Source organism: Letharia lupina (genome assembly GCF_014066315.1).
Source record: "Letharia lupina isolate WasteWater1 chromosome Unknown contig_18, whole genome shotgun sequence".
NCBI classification, from domain to species: Eukaryota; Fungi; Ascomycota; class Lecanoromycetes; order Lecanorales; family Parmeliaceae; genus Letharia; species Letharia lupina.
In genome coordinates this window covers 932257-953105 of record NW_023502987.1, presented here as the reverse complement: position 1 = coordinate 953105, position 20849 = coordinate 932257, and the positions used below count along the sequence as shown (strand labels likewise).

The 20849-nt window shown below is 49.6% G+C and overlaps 8 protein-coding genes across 8 annotated transcripts; 4 read left to right on the top strand and 4 right to left on the bottom strand.

Moving 5' to 3' along the window:
• Positions 1-381: 381 nt before the first annotated feature.
• HO133_003735 (uncharacterized protein) lies at positions 382-1656 on the bottom strand (the record flags this gene model as incomplete). Its single annotated transcript, XM_037294657.1, has 5 exons — positions 382-413; positions 469-639; positions 691-1375; positions 1459-1522; positions 1592-1656. The coding sequence occupies 5 exons, from the start codon at positions 1654-1656 to the stop codon at positions 382-384; spliced, it is 1017 nt and encodes a 338-aa protein (XP_037149345.1).
• A 388-nt stretch (positions 1657-2044) lies between these two features.
• Positions 2045-4509, bottom strand: HO133_003734 (uncharacterized protein; the record flags this gene model as incomplete). The annotated part of the gene is made up of 7 exons (XM_037294656.1): positions 2045-2071; positions 2137-2767; positions 2818-3153; positions 3202-3896; positions 3951-4063; positions 4123-4347; positions 4395-4509. 7 exons carry the CDS (start codon positions 4507-4509, stop codon positions 2045-2047), a joined length of 2142 nt encoding a protein of 713 aa, XP_037149344.1.
• Positions 4510-7115: 2606 nt separating this feature from the next.
• On the top strand, positions 7116-8974 carry HO133_003733 (uncharacterized protein; the record flags this gene model as incomplete). The annotated part of the gene is made up of 2 exons (XM_037294655.1): positions 7116-7533; positions 7584-8974. 2 exons carry the CDS (start codon positions 7116-7118, stop codon positions 8972-8974), a joined length of 1809 nt encoding a protein of 602 aa, XP_037149343.1.
• A 341-nt stretch (positions 8975-9315) lies between these two features.
• On the bottom strand, positions 9316-10625 carry HO133_003732 (uncharacterized protein; the record flags this gene model as incomplete). The annotated part of the gene is made up of 7 exons (XM_037294654.1): positions 9316-9320; positions 9405-9454; positions 9508-10180; positions 10237-10333; positions 10392-10410; positions 10469-10493; positions 10550-10625. 7 exons carry the CDS (start codon positions 10623-10625, stop codon positions 9316-9318), a joined length of 945 nt encoding a protein of 314 aa, XP_037149342.1.
• A 217-nt stretch (positions 10626-10842) lies between these two features.
• On the top strand, positions 10843-12972 carry HO133_003731 (uncharacterized protein; the record flags this gene model as incomplete). Its single annotated transcript, XM_037294653.1, has 3 exons — positions 10843-10850; positions 11171-11257; positions 11475-12972. 3 exons carry the CDS (start codon positions 10843-10845, stop codon positions 12970-12972), a joined length of 1593 nt encoding a protein of 530 aa, XP_037149341.1.
• Positions 12973-12992: 20 nt separating this feature from the next.
• Positions 12993-13979, top strand: HO133_003730 (uncharacterized protein; the record flags this gene model as incomplete). The annotated part of the gene is made up of 1 exon (XM_037294652.1): positions 12993-13979. One exon carries the CDS (start codon positions 12993-12995, stop codon positions 13977-13979), a length of 987 nt encoding a protein of 328 aa, XP_037149340.1.
• Positions 13980-15217: 1238 nt separating this feature from the next.
• Positions 15218-16851, bottom strand: HO133_003729 (uncharacterized protein; the record flags this gene model as incomplete). The annotated part of the gene is made up of 5 exons (XM_037294651.1): positions 15218-15406; positions 15463-15763; positions 15816-16371; positions 16424-16682; positions 16732-16851. 5 exons carry the CDS (start codon positions 16849-16851, stop codon positions 15218-15220), a joined length of 1425 nt encoding a protein of 474 aa, XP_037149339.1.
• An 893-nt stretch (positions 16852-17744) lies between these two features.
• Positions 17745-20384, top strand: HO133_003728 (uncharacterized protein; the record flags this gene model as incomplete). The annotated part of the gene is made up of 8 exons (XM_037294650.1): positions 17745-17861; positions 17933-18178; positions 18344-18446; positions 18538-19461; positions 19517-19550; positions 19602-19770; positions 19849-20053; positions 20110-20384. 8 exons carry the CDS (start codon positions 17745-17747, stop codon positions 20382-20384), a joined length of 2073 nt encoding a protein of 690 aa, XP_037149338.1.
• Between the last annotated feature and the right edge of the window lie 465 nt (positions 20385-20849).

Genomic DNA, 20849 nt, shown 5'->3' with positions numbered 1-20849 from the left:
GATGGGCACAAAGGGGGTGTACAGCTATCGCTTCACTCCATATTTCAACGTAGAATTTGTTCGCCAAGCTGTGAGACTGGGAAAAACATGTCAAGAATCGGTGATGGTTATGACGGTGCCGTCAAAAAAATCTTATGTGCATGCATGACATGCATGGCTGCTTTCCCAAATCCTGTATAGGTCTGGCAGAAAGAGTAGTGAGTGGTATTTGGAAAAGTTGTTCATGGTTTTGATTTTTCATTTGGCCACATGTATCTATTTAAGCCATTTGACAACGCATCAACACATAGCCACCGTACTAGCCACAGAGAGGTCATAATCTCGAGGCCTAGACATGGTCGCTCATAGCATGCATCGAACCCCAGCGCTCTGTCCTGATTCCTACTTCGAGTGATCGATCTTGGAGATATAGGCTATTGCACAGTCAGCAGAGCTCGCCTAGCGACATAGCCAAAGATTGGTACGTACCCAAGAGATCCAGGACACGGCGGGAGTAGCCCCACTCGTTGTCATACCATGCAACGAGCTTGACGAAATGCTCGTTGAGGGAAATGCCGGCGGTAGCATCGAAGATACAGGAGTGATTGTCTCCATTCAAGTCAGTGGAAACAAGCGCATCCTCCGAGTAGGACAGAATGCCTAATTATGATTAGCTGTAATCCAAGTGTCGTTTCACTACTTTAGTCACACCTTTCAACTCTCCCTCTGAAGCCTTCTTCATCGTCTCCTTGATCTGATCATAGGTGACCGATTTCTCCAAGCGGCAAGTCAAGTCAACAACTGACACATTGGAAGTAGGTACACGCATAGACATGCCCGTAAGCTTGCCATTCAAACTGGGGATGACCTTGCCGACGGCTTTAGCCGCACCAGTGCTGCTGGGAATGATGTTCTGAGCAGCGGTGCGTCCACCTCTCCAGTCTTTTGAAGAAGGTCCATCCACGGTCTTCTGGGTAGCAGTGTAGGAGTGGATAGTAGTCATGAGACCCTCAATGATGGTGTAATTGTCATGCATGACTTTGGCGAGAGGAGCCAGGCAGTTGGTTGTGCAAGAGGCGTTGGAGATGATCTCGATGTCGGACTTGTACTCCTTCTCGTTGACGCCCATGACGAACATGGCCGCGTCTGCGGAAGGTGCCGAGATAACGACCTTCTTGGCGCCACCTTTCAAATGGGCCTTGGCCTTCTCGGTGGTGGTGAAGACACCAGTCGATTCAACGATGTAGTATGCGCCTGTGTCTTTCCATGGGATGTTGGCGGGATCTTTCTCTGTATAGAATTTGACGGTCTGGCCGTTGACGACAAGGTCTGAGCCTTTGACTTCGATAGTGCCCTTGAATTGGCCATGTTGAGAGTCATACTTGAGCATGTATGCCTAGGAAAAAGCAATGTCGAATTAGTCCGAGCTTCCGAAGACTCGGCGACGTTGACAATCGAGAGGCCTCAGTCTGAACTTACAGCATAGTGAGGCTCGATAAAGGGGTCATTGACTGCCACGACTTTCACATCACCGTGCTCGACGCTGCCAATAGGTTATTATCTTGAGCTCCGCTGCCGGCATGACAGGGAAAAAGCACGGCGGGGCACATACGCATTACGGAAGACGATTCTGCCAATACGGCCGAAACCGTTAATGCCAACGAGTGTTTCAGACATGATTATCTTTAATGTGTATAATAAAGAATGGAAGAGTTGGGAATAGTTGAGGGGACCTTTTTTGTTTTTTGTTTTTTCCTTTTTGCGTTGTTGTTGATGATGTCGTTGTTGGAAAAGGAAATTTTGGGTGGGGCACGTCACTTCGGGTAAACGCCGAGCTGCCGGCGGACTTGGCTCCCCCACCAAATGTCCATGCTCCGCATCGGGGGGAGCCGAACGGGCTCATTGGGTTCTACAAAACACTTATCTTGGGTCTCATGATGCTCAAAAACGAAGACGATTTCAAAGCTGCTATATACGACCTAGCCAATTACCCTAGGATACCAAGACCAGGTGCAATATCATCACCGCCGTGACGGGCCAGGCTGGCCTTTGGTGCTCCTTCGGTCTAAAGCGTAGACTCCAATGCAAGCACCTGTCGAGGCATTTGTCAGCTTATATCCAAAGCATGGCTCCGTGTACGAGAGCGGAATGACTCACAATTGCAGTGCGGACCGGGATGTACACCTGAATGAAATTCTTCCGTTCGTTCCACCGGAAAGGTGTGGTGAAGAACCTTGTCCCTTTGGCATTCCTTCCAAATCCACCGAAAGCCGGGTCATCTGTATCCAAAATGATCTGATAAGTCCCCGCCGCCTCTATGCCCACACGGTAGTCTGAGAAGCTTTGAGTAGGATGGAAGTTGAAGATCCATAAAAGTCCAGCCCGTTCGAATACAATCACTTTGTCTTGCTCGTTTTTCAAGCTAAGACACGCTTCGTCCGAGTGTAGCCAGCCGTACTTCTCCTCGGTCCATTGCATCTTGCAGTCGAATTCGTTGAGAAATTTGTATCGTAGCATGTCATCGTCCGGGAGATTGAACTGTCTCCGAGCATACCAGTAGCTGTTGTCATTACCATCTCTAGGGAAGTCAAGCCATTCTGGGTGGCCAAATTCGTTGCCTTCGAAGTTGAGATATCCTTCCCCTCCAAGACCGTGCGTGACGAGTCTAATCATCTTGTGCAAGCTCAAGCCTCTTTCGATGACAGGTGTAAATACTGAGAGGATTGACATATTAGTGTACAGCTCCTTATCACATAGCCACATCAGTAGTGACTTGTCTCCCACGAGCCTGGCATAGTCCGTCAGCACAATCCTACGGTATCGCCGGAACCGACTTACGCTTGGTCGTGACTTTCAGCGTAAGCGACTGTCTTCTCCCCGTGTCTTCGGTTGACGAGAGTGTGCGTCAGAGCACCCATATCCCAATCCGCATCTTCTTTCTCTTTAAGCCACTTGATGTACATATCTGGAATCGCCATAGCAAGCCGATAGTCGAAGCCAATGCCCCCAAGGGATAACGCCACACATAGTGCAGGCATCCCCGAAACATCTTCTGCAATGGTAAGGCAATTAGGGTACAAGTTGTGGAGCATTTCGTTAGCCAGCATGAGATATATAACGCCATCTTCGTCGACGTTGGGCCCAAAGTATTCGTGATAGCCCCCGGAGAATCCACTACGCGTATCAGTGGGCATTCACGAAAGTCGTTGCCGGGTTACTTACCTTCCAATGCCGTGATGGGTATAAAGCATACTCGTAACACCGTCAAAACGGAACCCGTCAAATCTATATTCCTCCATCCAGAATCGTAAGTTAGACAATAGAAAACGTAGAACCTCATGATGCCCGTAATTGAATACCCGGCTATCCCATTGCTCATGCACGCCCTTGCTACCTTCATGAAAGTACAGGTTGTCTGTCCCATCGAACTGGTTTAGACCATCCTCAGTGTTCTTCGACGCATGACTATGGACCATATCCAGGAGCACTGTGATGCCCATGCCATGTGCGGTATCTATCAGCTCTTTCAGATCTTCTGGGGTGCCGAACCGGCTGCTCGCGGCGAAAAAGCTGTTGATTTGGTAGCCAAAGCTCGCGTAATATGCATGCTCCATTATGGCCATCAATTGTATGACATTGTATCCAAGATGTTTTATCCTTGGTAGCACATTCTTCGTGAATTCTTTGTAGGTTGTGATGCGTAGCTCGGGAGATGATATACCTACATGGGCTTCGTATATGCGGACGCTCTTTGGCTTGGGCGGCCGTGGGTGTCTGAAAGTGTATCTTTCATTTTGTGGTGGATGCCAAAATACTCCATCATAGACAGGCGAGAAGTTTAGGTTCTGGGTGACGCGAGTGATCCATGCTGGTACTCGCTCTAAGCGTTCATGTGACGTAGGTATGACCAGAGAGATCTGTGCACATATGTCAGCAATTGAAGCCTATCACCTCCAAGTTATAGAGCCCACCTTGACTTTGGAGCCGTGTGGAATTGCGAGCTGCCCATCTCTTGAAGGTAACGTAACCTCCCAGCGCCCATATTCACCTCTGGTCATTGGCGTGGCGTCCCTGTTCCATTCATCTTGTGACGAATGCCTATAAGCGATGAACCTAGGGAAGAACTTGAGGAGAACGCCTTACTGAAATCGCCAATTAGATATGCTCGTAAAGCATTGGGAGCCCATTCTCGATACGTGATGTCTCCATTGTCATGGACCACAAAGCCAAATTTCTCAGTACCCTTGCTGAATTTCTCCAGACCACCCTCTGTCTCATCAATTGTCTTGATCAACTTCTGAGCGTGGCTGTATCTGCTTCGGAGAGCATCTTTGAAAGGTTCTAGCCATGGGTCGAGCTTGATTACGCCTGAACAAGTCAATTGGGGCACCTCGAAGCTTTCGACGGGCACTTACCTGTGCCATCTGCAGGTATTTTCTTTCCACCCGTCATCCCCATGACGGAGTTTTCGGATTCGGAGTTCAAGGCAGAAGTCATTTTGTGAACGCCCTTGCGGACTCGTTTGAGCATGCGGTGGGACGGCTTGGCCAAGGCGGATCAGTTGCTGCAAAGGCCACAACCGATGGAGAAAGAAAGATTCAATTGAATGCAAGGCAAGGAATAGAAGAGTCGAGAGTGTTTCCTCTAATGATAATTAACTCTATGGACATGTGTTGATGGTGGGTTTGCTCTAGGAGCGTGAAGGCTAGCTCAACGTCCAACGACTTGCCCCGCAATCGTCATGGTGCATTAGGGCGGCAACAAAATCTCTAGCCGTATCCGTACTAGTACCCCAGAGACTATGAAATTCCAATACGCAACAACAATTTGCGAGGGTGAATTCGGACTTGACGCATTCCTCCGTCTGACTTACAAAAGCCCTTTTGTGAAAGTCATTTTGTGAAAGCCCTTGTGTGAAAGCCCTTGTGACTTGTGACATACCCAGCAGAATTCGATGCCATCTCTAGAACGTCTTCGGCGCTTCGTTGAGCCTCGAAATCTCTCGTCTTTTGTTGCCCTTTATTGCCGTGAGCCCATCCTTTGCCCACCACTGCTCTTCAGACAAAGCTTTCCTTTCCCTCCAGCTTCGGCGTGTTGAAACCGACGTCATTGGGAATGGACAATTGTGACTCACTCAGATTGTCAGGTTAGTACTCCGGGAGGAGACAGGGAGACTTCCACGAGCGATGACAAGACCGAGCCACCAGCTGCTTTGAGCGAGAAGCATTCCAACTAACAAGAGACAAGTATGACACCATTGCCATCAGTATCTAACCATAAGTCGACACGGAACATGCCCTCGAGTCCTCAGCGAAATCGTTGAGTAATTCATCGGAAGTCGGAGCTTTCACGTCTTCAAAGCGAGCCAGCCCAACACAATCAAGTTTCAGAAGTAAATACTCGTACGCACTTTCAATCCTAGAAAGAGTGGACATGGTAATCACCCGTGAATTCCTCAGACAATCCACATTCGCTCAACTTCAAGACAAGGAAGTCGGACAAAGCAGTATCCAAGCGAGACCCGACAAAGCCTCGTGAGATCATTATAGCATCCACGAGAGTTATTGGAAACATCAACTAGACCCCAAAGTCTAGCATGGCATCGTGATACGCGGATACACCATCCCAAATAACGGTTTTCAACTTCTTCATTTTGAACTGACGTTTAGGCCTTCACGGTCTAGGCTTCCAAACGAGATCATCTTTGTTGCCATTAGATTTAAGTATTTGTCTAACATCAAACACCATTCTAGCAAACAGTCGACCAATTAAGTCGGTATTGCCGTTCTGGACAGCAGGATTATGATCTCGTCGCCACCTCGAACTGCCATATCAACGTATTATTTCGTCACTAAATCACCTTCTTATTGTGCCGCTACCACTAAGAAGTTCTTTTCGGTGAGACGATTTCGATATATCAGCGAGATATATCCTCAGGCAAAGAAAATTAAGAAGAAGCGTGGGACACAGAAACACAGGAGCAAATTCGAGCAGAAAGGGTGGGATGCGGGGAACTTGAAATCTGTCAAGGCAAACTCGTTGTCTCTGTCAGTGTAGCGAGCGTGCCGCCTGAAGGAAGTACAGTGGATACCCAACATCCCACCGGAGGATTAGCACGTACCTGAGATTCAATGTGTGGAGCCACCACGATGTATGCGTTTGGATAGGTCCTGCGCCCGGTAGATGCTGTAGCGCGCTTGCAAAGTTTATTTGATGCTCCAGCTCATGCTCTCAGCCCTCCAGCTTCTCACGCATGTGTTCTGCATCTTTTTGTTGTGGAACTGGTGCTGTAGTTTATACTTTGCCGCAATACCGTTGTAAGCTGAAGTAGAAAGAGGATTGATAAGAATTGAGTGCCGTTGTAGCAGGACCACTAGTCGACTTTTTCGGTGACGAGGTCGAACTATATTTGCTGTTGTAGCATACTCACTGTCTTTAGTGCCGTTCTTCCTTGCGGTGTGCTTCCTCTGGCTGCAATTGCTCCAGTGTTGTCTAATTCTGAGCTTTATTGTGAAGGTTTCTTGCCGACGTGAAGCCCAGTCTAAGAAAAGATCCAGGTGTCGAGAATTGTTTTTTGGTACGTCTTACAGGATATCCACATCTTACAGTGGATATATTTAACACAGGGTGCTCCGATTCCGATCCGTAGGGGTAATTGTACCCTACGGTAAACGTCAACGTCAGGGTAGTGCTGTGACCCTCGATGATTATGACACATCTTAGGATATTGCGCCCCCTTTTGATAAACATCGTGCTATTCCGGGTGGGCGCACAATACTCAACGATCTCAGAATCGTTTAGAAGCATAACGAGCGTAAAATGTTCGATTCGTTGTCAATGGCAAGCGTAGAAATGAAGAAAATTAGAAACGAAAAGAGAGCTAAAGTACGCCGGACTTGCTAGGTCGAACGCTGAGTTTGCCCGAGTCCTTGGAACTACTCTAGCCAGCCCCGTGCCCTCAAGTTTGCCCTTATCGGTATCGGCGACAATGACAATGTCTCAAATGTGAGCAAGCTTCGATATCAAAGCAAGTGGTAGCAGAAGAGAGCGGTTGCTGCCTACGCTCCTTCAATTCAAGGCAGCATGATACAAGGAGCTAAGAGCACCATGGCTTATTCCTAATCGAAACCAAGTCAATGGCTCTCCTTCTCGTTGCCTGCGGGTCTCCTCAACCCCAAGCAAGACTCTCATATTTATCCCTCTCCTCCATATACCGCTCCTTCAACACGTCCACGTCATCACGCTCCTCTTCCCAATTCCGCCGCTCAGACTTCACAGGCCAGCCATTCACAGGGTCATATGAGCCTGGAGGGAGAACATCGGGGCCTCTTGGAGATGCCTCCATTCTTGGGGCGCCGACACTAACACCAAAGGCTTTGAAGGAGCATCTTGATAACTTTGTCGTAGGGCAGGAACGGGCAAAAAAGGTTTTGAGTGTGGCCGTATACAATCATTATCAAAGGATACAAGAGTCGCAACGGCGAGAAGATGAAGAGCATGAGATTCTACAACAGCAGCTACGAAGGGAGATGGCTGAAAGCCATCCAATGGAGGGTATAGCAAAACTTCTCGTGGAGAATGTAAATTTGCTAATTGCGCTCAAGACGAATTCCCGGGCCACCAGCAAGCCATCCCTCTGAACCCCCCGTCTTCCGGCTTAGGCGCTGCCCCAATCCTCGACGCATCACCGCTCACCCTCGAGAAAGCCAACATACTCCTCCTCGGGCCCTCAGGCGTAGGCAAGACGCTTATGGCCAAAACCCTTGCCCGGGTGTTGGCGGTTCCTTTCAGCATGTCCGATTGCACGCCTTTCACTCAAGCAGGTTACATAGGCGAAGACGCTGAAATCTGCGTCCAGCGATTACTAGCAGCTGCAAATTACGATGTTGCAGCTGCAGAAAGAGGTATCATCTGCCTCGATGAAATAGACAAAATTAGCACGGCGAAAGTCAGCCACGGCAAAGATGTTGGAGGTGAAGGCGTACAGCAAGCACTTCTCAAAATAATCGAAGGAACGACCCTCCAAATCCAAGCCAAGCAAGAGAAGTCCGCACGCGCGCCTGGTTCCTCCAACTCCAGCTATCCGACCAACAGTCCGCTCTCCGGCGGCATGATGGGCGGTCCCTCCTCCACCTCTTCCGGCTCAGGCAATACCTCCTCTGGCCCATCAAAAGCAGAAACATATAACGTTCGCACAGACAACATTCTCTTCATCTTCGCCGGCGCCTTTACTGGTCTGCAAAAAATGGTCATGAATCGCATTGCCAAAGGCTCGATAGGATTCGGCTCGCCTATACGCTCTTCTTCCTCATCATCTTCCGTGTCGTCAGGTGGCCGAGATAGCACCATCTCTGTGAAGGCCGGATCAGAGGAAAGCAAGCTCTTTGAAAAACATCTCCCCTTCTTCGCACCCCAATCGCCCGACCAACCAACACTAACCGAATATAACCTTCTCGATCTAGTCGAGCCTACAGATCTGCAAACGTACGGCTTGATACCTGAACTTGTAGGCCGCATACCTGTATCAGCGGCTCTATCGGCACTCGACGAAGACGCGCTGGTAAGAGTCTTGACTGAGCCGAGAAACAGCATGATAAAGCAGTATGAACAGCTATTTCAGCTGAGTGGTATAGAATTGCGATTCACAAGAGGGGCTTTGATAGAAGTGGCGAAGAGTGCATTGGGCATGGGAACGGGGGCGAGAGGGCTGAGAACCGTTTGTGAGAGGTTGTTGACGGAGACGATGTTTGAGGCACCAGGCTCAAGCATCAAGTACGTCCTCATGACTGAAGCCGTTGCGCAGCGCAAGTCCGCGCCCATCTACCTCGCCAGAGGCCAGCAGCATAGATTTGAACAAATCATTGCTGCGGAGGAAGAAGAATGGGATGCGAAGACGGACAAAGACCAGAAAAAGGACGATGGTGCTAGTGCAGATGGCGGAACTGGTAGCTTTGAGGAATATAGAGAGAAGAGCAAGGCTGCTGGAGTCATGTAACGATATGATATGTTATGCATCATTTGTGAATGTGCTTACTGAGCGGATATAGCGCAGCATTGGGCATTGCGAAAGGCACGGGGCTGGCGTCGATCTGTATATAAGAATGGGAGTCTTAGGCGAAGACGCTAGAGCAATATGATTTTTGGCTTGTCACATGGCGGATCTGTTCCACAATCTCTATCCATTCGCCGTGTGAGAACAAGCCGAGCTCGGCCGTGCTGGCCGTTCAATAACAAAGCTGATCGCCTCATGTGTGTTACAAGTCGCGCGGCAGCAGGAGTAATACTACGCTTCTTATCGACGTACAGGATTCAAGGTACATAGACGTTCATTCCCCCTCAGTCTAGGTATTCGGAGTCAGCATGCCTCTTTTGCGATCAAATATGAAGTCATGAAGGAGGTCGCGGGAGCGTCGAAGATGACTCACGCTTGGCTGTAACTTCGTCCCCAGTGAGCTTCTCGACAGCTTCCTTCGCCCTGATAGAAAATTATTAGTGATGGACTCGAGTGTTGCATGAGCAACAACTCACATGTCACCCAGCGCCACCATGCATATTGTCTGCCAGACACCCAAGGCAATCCGAGGTGTCACACCACGGTACAGACCCTTGAGGCCGTTGTTCGAGTAGATGTATCTTAGCGTCTTTCCCACAGTCAAATTCTTAGGCCGATTTGGATCTTCGGTCTTGCTCTGCATCTCGACTCTGATGACCTCAATGGGTTGGTTCCAAGCACTCAGTCCACCACCAAGTCCACTGGCTAATATCTTCTCTAAAGAGCCGAGCTTTTGCCCTTCCTCCTTTCCTGTTGCTGACCTGATGCCCGACTCTGCCAAACGTGATAGACCGAATCTTGAGCCCCAGTTCGTAGTCTGCCGTATCGCGACAGCGTTGACCCCCTTGTTGATACCCCTTATTCCCTCTTTTCGGTAGATATCCATAAATGTCTCAAAAGTTCCTGGGGGCTTAACGCCCTTTGCCGCTATCTTGTGTTTTGTAATTTCAACGGTCTTCATGCAAGTACAGAAGCCCATTGTAGCGTATGCTTGGGCGACACCTCCGGCCATACCACCGGAGATGCCACCGACGAAGTCATTGGCTCCGAAGGATTTGGCGTAGAACTCGGCTTCGGAGGCGACAAAGAGGAGAACTGCGCCTTTTGTGGAAGCTTCTATCCAGGCCCAGGGGATAAGACCCTGGTAGTCTGAGGTAGTGTGTTAGTGAAGGTATGGCCTAAAGTCATAGGAAGGCCAAGCTCACATCCTAGTACACCGCCTCGTCCCCAAACTCTTGAGAGAGCTCCGACGAAATTGTCGCCTCTGTTGGCCGCCATCGTTGTCTTGACTACCTCAAGAGGCTAGGTTTCGGCGTTAGTCTGCCGTCAGGTACAATGCTTGACTGCGGGCTCATGGTACCTGGCCTAGAGTAGTGACTCTGGAGAGGCAAGATGTCAGCGCACTCACAAGCATCGCCACGCCATAACTGGACTTACTCAAACATGTTCAAACCAGCACCCACTATATCAGACCCATGTCAGACTTGCCAGACCAGCGTTTGGTCCTATGTTGCTCACATAGAAGATTACTGAACTTGACAGGCTTCTTCTCGAGCGTTGCCGGTGCAGAGCCTGCGACTGGTGTTGCGGCCATTACACTTGGGTTGTATGACTATGGCCCTGACCAAGGGAAGAGTGGCGCTTCGTTGCTGAGACAAGTACAGAGGTCGAGCCTTCAAATCTAGCTTGCAGCAAGAAGAAGGGGATCCTTTCTCTCTTTCAAACCAGATAAGACCAGACCTCGCTTGAGACTTGGAGCCCAGTATAGTCTTGTAGAGGATGACTGGTCAGAATCCGCAACTCCAATCGCAATGGAAAGGTATGAAGACGGTACGGCGGAAAAGATGAATTTGATAATCGCCGAGGTCTTCGGAGTTCTTTGAAGCTCACCGTTCCCAATTCCCATGCCGATTCAGGGTCCACTCCCCAGCCGCTAACCGAAACAGCTTGGCGCGCTTGGTTGGGCGCGCTACCAGGCCAATCTTTTGGCTTAGTGCTCATCAAAACATTTCATCGTCTTATTAACCTCCATAGGCCACTATCTCGGTCGCCGAGAGCCTCACGACGCGCCAAAGCTTCACTTATTCTACAGATTAACGAGCATACAGGAATTGACGAACTGACAATCACTGCCCACAGACTCAGCACGCACAGCAACGGAAAGCAGGCCACACTAACGCTGACTTTTCCTCGCGCCCTCTCCTTCCGTCTTGTTGCCAGAGAACGGTTTGTATTCCTCTCATTATTTCCTAGATCGACTTTATCTGTGAAGCAGACAACGTCGAACACCAGAAAAATCGTCCCACAGGTGTCTAACGCCTCTCTTCCTCTCCTTATATCTATAGTCAGATCTGTTCTTCGACAATACTTGCAAACGCTGAAAGAAGCAGACTGACAGGATCGCTCAATGGCTATTGGAGACAGCTGAACGATGTGGTTACAGACCAGCGTCTTGCCAGAATAAGAACATATCCCCGAAGGCGCTTGGAGGTCGATTGAAAGGTAAGGCAAGAAAGGAGGCCCAACAACAGGAGTCATCTTCTTTCTCCCTTGCTCCAGCATTTCGCCTACGCTTGGCTCAATTTACAGAGCTTGCTCACATCATTGTCAAAAACAAGAGACTCAGTATTCCAGAAACCTTCGTCAATCTACTGCAGCATACAGTCAAACTCCGAAGAGAGTATTCCAGCCTTTTCGCCTCATCTGAAGAAGACCCTTCGCTTCGCGAGTCGAACGCGACGCACGACTACTTCATCGATACACTGGAAGGTGTCCTCAATATATTGAAATCTCAGCACGCTTCCTATTGTAAAGGACCCGAAGTTTCGCGGACGACAAAACCGGATGCAAAGGAAGCCAGTCTGGAGAACCGATTTGCTGCCCTTGAGGTCCATGAGCCAACAGAGACAGAAGTGGACGACTTAAGCACTCCAACATCGGCTCGGCAAGGGCAGCCAAAACGGCGCCATGTTGTATGCGAGGCCGAGGACCATGACGTACGCTTTGCAGTCCTTTGCTGCTTTGCCGATCTGCAAAGCATTCGCCAGTTCATCCAGAAGACATGGGAAGACTATAAGCTCAGCAAAGCGAGTCTCATGACAGCATCCACTGTGACGGACACTGCATTTGATGCGGTCCGCCAGGCGGATGGTGAACTTCACGAGGCCTTTCCGTCGCTTGAGAAGTATAGACCAGTCAGTTTATTGTTCTACCTCAGATTTTGCATGGTCAGTGGCGTGGACGCTATGTACAAGGAGGCGCCAGATGACTTGTTCAACTACGAAATCACAGACATGGCAGATTTTATCTACATGCCTACTACGCAGATCCTCTTCGAGTGGGAACGTCGATTCCCAAATCAGGTAGAACCTGAGGCGTCTAGGAAATCACGTAGCGACTGCGATGCTAGCAGTAGTCCCACGGTGTCTGGCAAAGCCTACGCTGAAGTCCAAGCAAAGCTTGCCGAGGACGAAATATTCTTGTTGGAGACATTAACTGAGATCGTCTACCTTGGCCTATTTGGCCTTGCCATCCCTGGCGAAGATACAATGATAGCAGGTCTTAGGGAAGTAGCAAGGGGTCAAAAGTCAATTTCTGGTTGGCTCTGCTTCGCTACTCAGGTCTTTCTTGACATTAACAAAGTTACCGGCAGTGATTATCGGAAGGCTTTTCAGGAATTACAAATCGCAGGTCGAGACGCGATAGCAACACTAGAGAATATAGAGAGAATAGGCCAGCTGCAACCCAAAGCCCAAGTTGGCTCTCAATACAAGCGGCTAGCGAAGGACTCTCGCTTCGAGAGAACGATTTACTATATCCATGGCTACATCCTCGATGACAACGCTGAGATTAGGCAACGGTTTACTTGCACGACACGGTATGTGCGAATCATCCGGAACCGCGCAGGCTTCTCGTTCGTGACCTGCTTCTCTGTGGTCTGATTAAAATTCCCTTAGGCATCATGCTTCATAATCTGGGAGTAGAGTTTGCCAAAAACTCTCTGTTCACTTTTCCCACCACTCATCTTTACCTTGCGCTTCGATTGACATCAAACCTGGACCTTGCGTGGCCAGACATGGATCTTTTCGTTAGCATTATCACGCCAGAAATGCTTTTCCTTGGAGGCCTCCCAAACAACCTGGAATCTTGCCTCAAGCGATTGATGCCCATGCAAGGTATCTCGCCAAAGATCTTCGCGAAGGGTGGCAAGAGACGTTCAGGCCGGAAGAGCCTCCCTTTTACACCGTCGATCTCCAAGACTGGTCGAGACTGGCACGAAGCGTCTGCAGTCATCAGCGCCTTCCGAGACCGACATATTATGAACAACACAATCAAGTGGACCTTCGAGACCGTCGAAGCTGTCTTTAAGGAGCCTACGAAGAACAGCGCTTCACAACGCGCGGCCCGTGAACATTGGATCAAATCTTGGCAGATCGGTATGGTTCCACTCCTTCAATGTGTCAAAACTGCCATTACCACGGAATTATCTGTTCTTACCTTCGACTACTTTGGATTACATCTACGCTGCGGGAATTTCCTTGTTAAGCTACGCTCAGGGTTTGGCGAAAACGTGAAAAAGATCGATGAAATCACACACTCAAATGACGAGTTACGGTGGCTCGCAGGATGCATGGTTCTTGCAATACTTCGAAATGCCGTCGAATGGGAACTTGTGGCAAAAGATATGGACGGTGACGGCGGCCTTTTGCCAGAGTGGCGGCTTTTCATGGACGCAGGGGCTCTGTTGAAGGATTTCATCCAGAGCGAAGGGGATTGCGAGAGCAAACACTCCGAAAATTACGCAGGGAAGATGAGGGAGGAAGTAGTGGACGATATGCCTGTTGGCGGTGCTCGCAAGCCTTACAATCCAGAATACTACAGGGAGGAATGGAAAATGTCTCGAGCGGAGAAGGAACGAAGTGAGGCCATGATGGTGGGAAACGTGTGACGTACACCAGGATGATCCATTTCATACGAGACTACGTCATTGATGGTGTGAATGGCTATTCACACGGTAAGATCTTTTTGGCCATTGAGCTGGCTATTACGGACATGAAACGAATGATTGTTGTGAGCGGCTGTAGGATCTCATCTCGAGACTCGGATTGCTTTGCCTGGCGGACACCCATTGCTGCATAGCTTTTTCTGTTGGAAAGCAACGGAAGTGGAGCAAGATGTTGCATGCTACAATAACACTCTGTGGCTTTTCCAGCGCATACCCCCTTTGCATGGCTCAACTCGGGCAAGAATTCTAGCTTACCTTTCTAAATCAATTCTTTGTCTCAACGACAAGATGCCCCCGATTTTGAATCCAGTGTACTACTAGGTGCAACGAGGAAAGAAGAAATCTATCAAGAGGCTCTCTTTGCTTGAAGAGAAGTGCTTACGCAGTGACTCGAAGCAGATGGCGAGCTGCCGAGAAATAATCACAAATCATGTGGTAGGGTAGAAGGAATCGAGCTGGTGTGAATTGAAAAACGTCAGCAATGCCGAGAAAGGATAGATGATAAGTACGTACAGCATCGGACCGATGTACTACAATTCATGTAGTAAGAGAAGCTATCTGCCGAGCAGCGAAGGATCACCGCAGCGCGACGTGGTGGAGGAGAGGAAACCAGACTGGAAAGCTAGTAACTGGAAGAATAAAAGTTAAGAGAGAAAGGGAGTGAGTAATTACAACATCGAAGCGATGAAGTCTATATTTGTGGCAGAGGAGGAACGTCGGATAGCGTCGACGATGTTGCCCATCAGGGCGAGAGAGATGATCGAATTGCGTGATTACCGATGTCGGCAATGTCTGGTGACGATGCTGAAAGCTTCGTGATAGATTTCTGCCAAGCTACAAGTGTTCGGTGAGGGGGATTTGTACTTGTATGTGAGACGGATCGTAGTTTCGCCTTCTGTCATTCTGATATAGAAACCCAGCTTTCAAGGTCATTATACACTGCGATTGGGTCAAAGTGCACAGAATCATTGACGAGGTACGAATGGATACACAAAGCACAGTTGCAATGGCACACTTGGAATCGGTGAAGCTGAGAATGCAATCTTTGGAGCTAAGGACGCAATATCATCAATCAATCTAGGCAATACACTTGCATCGCTAAAACCAAGCCCCTCCCTTCTTCTGTATCCAGTTTTCTTACCACTCACCACCCCGCCCAATTTTACATAGCGTGCAGTTACCTATAACGTTGCTCCAACAAGCTTCGCCCAAGCCTCCGTGCTAAAAGATTTAGGTCGCTCAATGGGCGCACCAACCGCACGGTCGATGATCAGTTGTGGTAGGACACCAATCGCACGTGAAACACCGAAGAGGACTGTGTAGAAGCTAGCTTCGGTCAAGCCGTAGTATTGAAGGAGAACACCGGAGTGCTATAACAGAAGTCAGCTCGCGCCCTGCATTGTGGTAGAGCTAAGGGGCCACTTACAGCATCAACATTAGGGAACGGATTCTTCGTCTTCCCATGCTCTGTCAAAACTCCTGGCGCGATCTTATATACCTGGCTGACCAGCTTGAACATTGGGTCATCAGGCAAGTGACGTAGAGCAAACTCGCGCTGAGAGACGTAGCGGGGGTCGGTCTTGCGTAGGACGGCGTGGCCATAGCCGGGAACGACTTGTCCAGATTTCAGAGTGGACCAGAGATAGTCCGTAATGGCCTTGTCGCTGAGATCGCTACCAATTTGCTTCTTCATCTTTTGTAGCCAGTTGAGGACTTCTTGATTGGCTCTGCGAAATTAGTCAGCGGTGTGGTTTTGGAGGGGTAGAAAGGGAGACGAACAAGCCGTGCAGCGGGCCAGCTAGGCCGTTGAGACCTGCTGAGAGTGAGAGCATGGGAGAGCTGAGAGCGCTGCCGACCAAGTGCGTAGTGTGAGCGCTGACATTGCCGCCCTCATGGTCGGTGTGGATTGTGAGATATAATCGCAGTAATTCGATGAAGTCTTTGTTCTCGCTGAAGCCGAGCTGGTTGGCAAAGTTGTAGGCGTAGTCCTTGTCCTTCTGTACAGCAGGCACTTTGCCATCTTTGTAAACGTTGCGGTAGATTCTGGCGGCGATGGTCGGTAGCTTGGCAATCAAGTCCATTGAATCTTCGAATGTGTGGCTCCAGTATTCGCTCTTGGGCATGCCTTTGGCGTAAGCTTTTGCGAAGGCAGATTCGTGTTCGAGAGCTGTGACCGCAAGGGAGAACTGAGCCATTGGATGGAGGTCATTGGGGCAGCGATCAATGAGCTCTTCGATGAATTTAGGAACGTCAGAGCGGGCGGCCCATTCTGCTGAGAGATCTCGGACTTGTTCTTCGCTGGGAACTTCGCCGGTCAGAAGGAGCCAGAAGAGACCTAATGTCGATCAGCTTTATGGAGAGTCTGGGAAGTCCGCAGGTCTTTGTACCTTCCGGCAATGGTTCTTCTCCGCCAGGAGCTTTGGGCAGCAGTTTTTGACATTCGGGAATTGTCTTCCCTCGGAACCGAATGCCTTCTTCTGAGTCGAGGACAGAGCCTTCCCAGACCAGGGATTTGATACCGCGCGCTCCACCGTAGACTTGGTCCAAAGTCACCTCGCCAATGACCTTGGAGCCGTATTCTTTTCTCAGCTTCTTGATCTTTTCAATCTCGCCTGGGAGCTTCTCGGCAAATGACTCTTTGAGTGTCTAGAAGGCCAGTCAGCTAGCTCATCCATGCGGTAGGCGTTAAGCCTACTTGTGATTTAGCTGAAGAGTAGCATCGTAAGCCATTGAATGCGGCAGTTTTAGCTGGAGATCGGACGGAGCTCAATGCTGGGCGCAGGGCAGCATTGCTGAAACGTAGAGCTGTTGCCATGGTAGTATATGGGAATGTCAAAAGTCAATTAGGTTGTGGTGTTGCTTTGAGAGAGCTGGGCTTTCAAAGGGAAAAGAAAATGCTCTCATCAGCTCAACGTAATAATGCCCGGCTACAATGCCCGCCCGCTAGTCTAAAGTACGGTAAGGTATGTAATGCCGATAATTACCGATTTATCTCGGGCACTCTCAAGTCTCAAAGTACCTACCTACTTTTATTCTCCTGTCCTTTCCTCTGTGTACTCTCGACTTTGCGTCAGACCCATCTGCTTGCTGCTTTCATGTCTCCACTTGTCTTCAACTATTAGGTCTCAACCTCATTCACCAGCTGCTCTGTTCCCATTCAAGACGAGTGGCACCACCAGGATCAGAATCACTTGGCACTCCGAATCGGAACTTGCCGGATTCCATTAGCGTGAAATTCTCAGTCATGAACTTGTCCGCTTTTCCACCTTGATTCTTACCAACCTTAACATCATCCACAACAATCACCTTCTATCACCACACGGAAGAAGAAAATCGAACACGCATCAGCATACGGTTTAAAGTGTAGCGGAGGTCAAGATCTTGCATCACCAGTACTTTTGCAGGTTGTGGTGGCTCTGTTGATCGTCTTACTCAGACCTCGATTCGTGCGACACTCCCGCACCAGTTCTGTGACTATTCACCACTTCTGCACTCTTACGCCTCCAGTCACCACGTTTCGACACTCACCTTCAGGCTCACACCTTCTTTTCTCTCCTTTGTCACTTCAATAGCAAATACAAAGGGCATTACTCGCCTCTGCTGGCAAGGCAATTAGTCGTACTGCGACCGTAATTTGTTCCTCGATCAAAGGCACAGCTGAAATTGGCTGGAGTAAGCTGTATCTATCGATCTTCTGACATCGCAGCCATGTCTTGCGTAGCAGAGCTCGACGCCATCTTACAGTCCATGCTGGCCCTGAAGCCACCTGGGGTCACTGGGGGCAAGATCTCGAGCATCACCACTCTCTGCAATGCAAACATCCAAGTACGTCTGCTCATGTACACCCCTCCCATCTCGTTCAATCAACAGTCACTAACCTCCCTGCCTCCTTACAGTCCGAAACCGTCCTCATCCAACGCGTCTACACACACTTCAAAAAGGCTCCTGCATCACATAAGCTAGGCGTTCTCTATGTTGTAGACTCTGTAACACGAGCATGGGTAGAGCAGGCACGCAAGGCTGGGCAGACTTTTGGCCCATCTGCACCAGATGGTACTTTCGCTGCCGGTGTCAATCGTGTTACTGAATTGTTGCCTTCTTTCATGACAGATATCCTCACCAACTGCCCTGAAGAACAAAAGGTACGATTCCTAGAAAGCATGCTTGGGGCTATGGATCAGTTGGTCATCAGCATAGGTGCTTGCGCTGCTGTGGCCACTCTGATCTGTCGACATAAAAACAAGAAAATCCCTCCTTCCCCCGTACTTGTCTGTAATTCCATACTCACGTATACTTCTGCGCATTAGGCTAGACTGTTGAAGCTCATTGACATTTGGGAGCGTGGAAGTACTTTTCCGAGCAACATGCTTGACGGCTTTAAGCAGAAGCTAGCAGCTCCCATTCCCTACGGTAAGATTTCCCCCAAAATCAATTGCTTCTGAGAAAGAGGAAAACGCAATTGGGTGTAATATGGCTTCTGATACATTTCTTTTGTCTGTAGATCCTCGATCAACGACGCCCGCTGGAACCCCCCCAAAGGAGTTCATCCCCCTCAACGAATCAAATGGGAACATCGCAACTGCTGGTGCTCCCCGAGCGGACACATCGCAGATTCTGAAGGCTCTCGCAGATATGGCTAAGACGAATACTACTGCAGCGCCTGGAATGCCTTCCCAGGCTAGTCCAATCAATGTACCAAACTTACAGAATGCATATCAGCAGCACATGAATTCGTCCGTAAACCCAGCTGCTTCTGCACCGCAATATGTTCAGCCTGTAAATGTACCAGGAGCCGCAATCGGCGCAAACCCATTTGCTGGAGTCATGAGTAGTGCTTCGAACTTTGGTCTGAATCAGGGTATGCCCAGTGGGCAGACAAACGTGCACGCAAACCCAGTGATGCCGCAAGGCACCACGCCTGAAGCTCTTCAGCAACAGGTCCAACTTATTCAAATGCTGCAAGCGCAAGGTGTCCCACAAGACCAATGGGCCACTGTGCTTCAAGTTCTCATGGCTGCTGGCACTGTTGGTGGTGGTGCTTCCAGCGCTCCAGCCCAACCCAGCTGGCAGCAAAATGGAGGGAGGGATGACTCATCACGTGATCGTAATGGGTATGATAACTCGTACAATATGCGCTCCCCTTCCGGCCGATATAGAGGCCATCGTTCGCGCTCCCGGTCACCAAGTGGCTATAATCGACGTCGCGAACCTACTCCACCTCGTCGGCGGGATAGTCCTAGCTACGGTGACTATGGTCGTGGCGGCAGGTCAGGCCGCCAAGAGAGAAACCGAAATGAATATCGTCAAAGAAGCCCACCAGCTCCTTATCGTAGGAGTGACAGTCCCGGACAGGAGCAGGTGTTGCCACCCCCAGGACCGAGAAATCTGCAGTACGACCATTCACTTCCCCCTAACCACATCAAGGGTAAGCCGAGCCAGCCCCACGAAAGAGTGCTCAATCAATACTGACAATCATAAAGTCCTCAGTCGGACTCTGTTCGTCGGTGGTGTAACGTGAGTGAATTGATTATCCAGATATCCCAAATGTTTCTAATCATCTCCAAGTTCCCCGGAAGATGTTCTGCGGGGAATATTTCAGGGTTTCGGAATAGTGCAGACATGCATCGTTAATGTCGACAAGCGCCACGCCTTTGTCAAGATGCTTTCTCGAAGCGACGCAATGACTGCAAAAGAAGGAATGGAGCGTTATAAATCAGCTGAGATGCAGCTTCGAGTAAGTCCATTATCACCCTTCCCATTCAAGCATCTCTTCGGCCCCCATGGTCTTCCTTTACTGACTGACATAATCTAGACTCGCTGGGGCGTCGGCTTCGGGCCCCGTGATTGCAGCGACTACCAGACTGGTATCAGCATCATTCCCATCGACCGCCTCACCGATGCAGATCGCAAATGGATGTTGTCAGCAGAGTATGGTGGTACAGGTGGCAAGTCCATCGAGCCAGGGATCGTCGTCGAAGAGCCGGATATTGAGATCGGCGCTGGTGTCTCGTCCAAAGGTAACGCGCCTCCGCCCTCTTCTCCAGTTGATACCTAATACTGATCTTCTACATAGCAATCAGCAGACGTATGGCTACAGACAAAGGCGGTCAGCAAGGCCCGCGCTCTACTCGAGATCCGCCGAGCAATTCGAACCCTCCACCCCAACAGCAACGCTACCGTCAGCCAGAGCGCAACGACAACCATGACAACAATACCATCGGCGTTGCTCCTGCTGTCCCTGGCTTTGGCTTTCAATTCCCTGGCATGCCAAATGGTTTCCAATTTCCGCCTGGGTTCATCATGCCCGGGACTACGCCAGCGCAGCCCCCGCCACCTGGGGCTACTTGAATGCTCTCAAAGCAATTTCTCCTGTGGATTAACCGACGAGCAGCAAGGCATTCAGGGCATTATCGGTTCTAGCGACATACCCACAACGGCGTTCGATGATGGACTTGCGCACTTCTTCCAGGCACGGCGTTACGACCAATAGCCGACTATTTATTTAGTTCGCTCAGGCAGCTGCACTCCAGCAAAGTTTCACGTACGAGAGTTTTACCCAATTGTCCGCGGAATGCAAGGTGGTGGAGAATCTTGCTAGGATAGCGATGTATTTTCCAGAGATGTCTGCTCATCCCAAGGCAGCAAGAAATACTTGCTTATGCGTGTACTTTAGATCAGAAGCAAACTTGCATGCAACGATGAGATGCAATGACAATCGAACTTCACCAGACCAATGATGCAAAATTAAGGCCCTGATATACAGTCTCGTAGTGCATGCTTGGAACCTCGTACTATACGCCTATTCTCTATTCC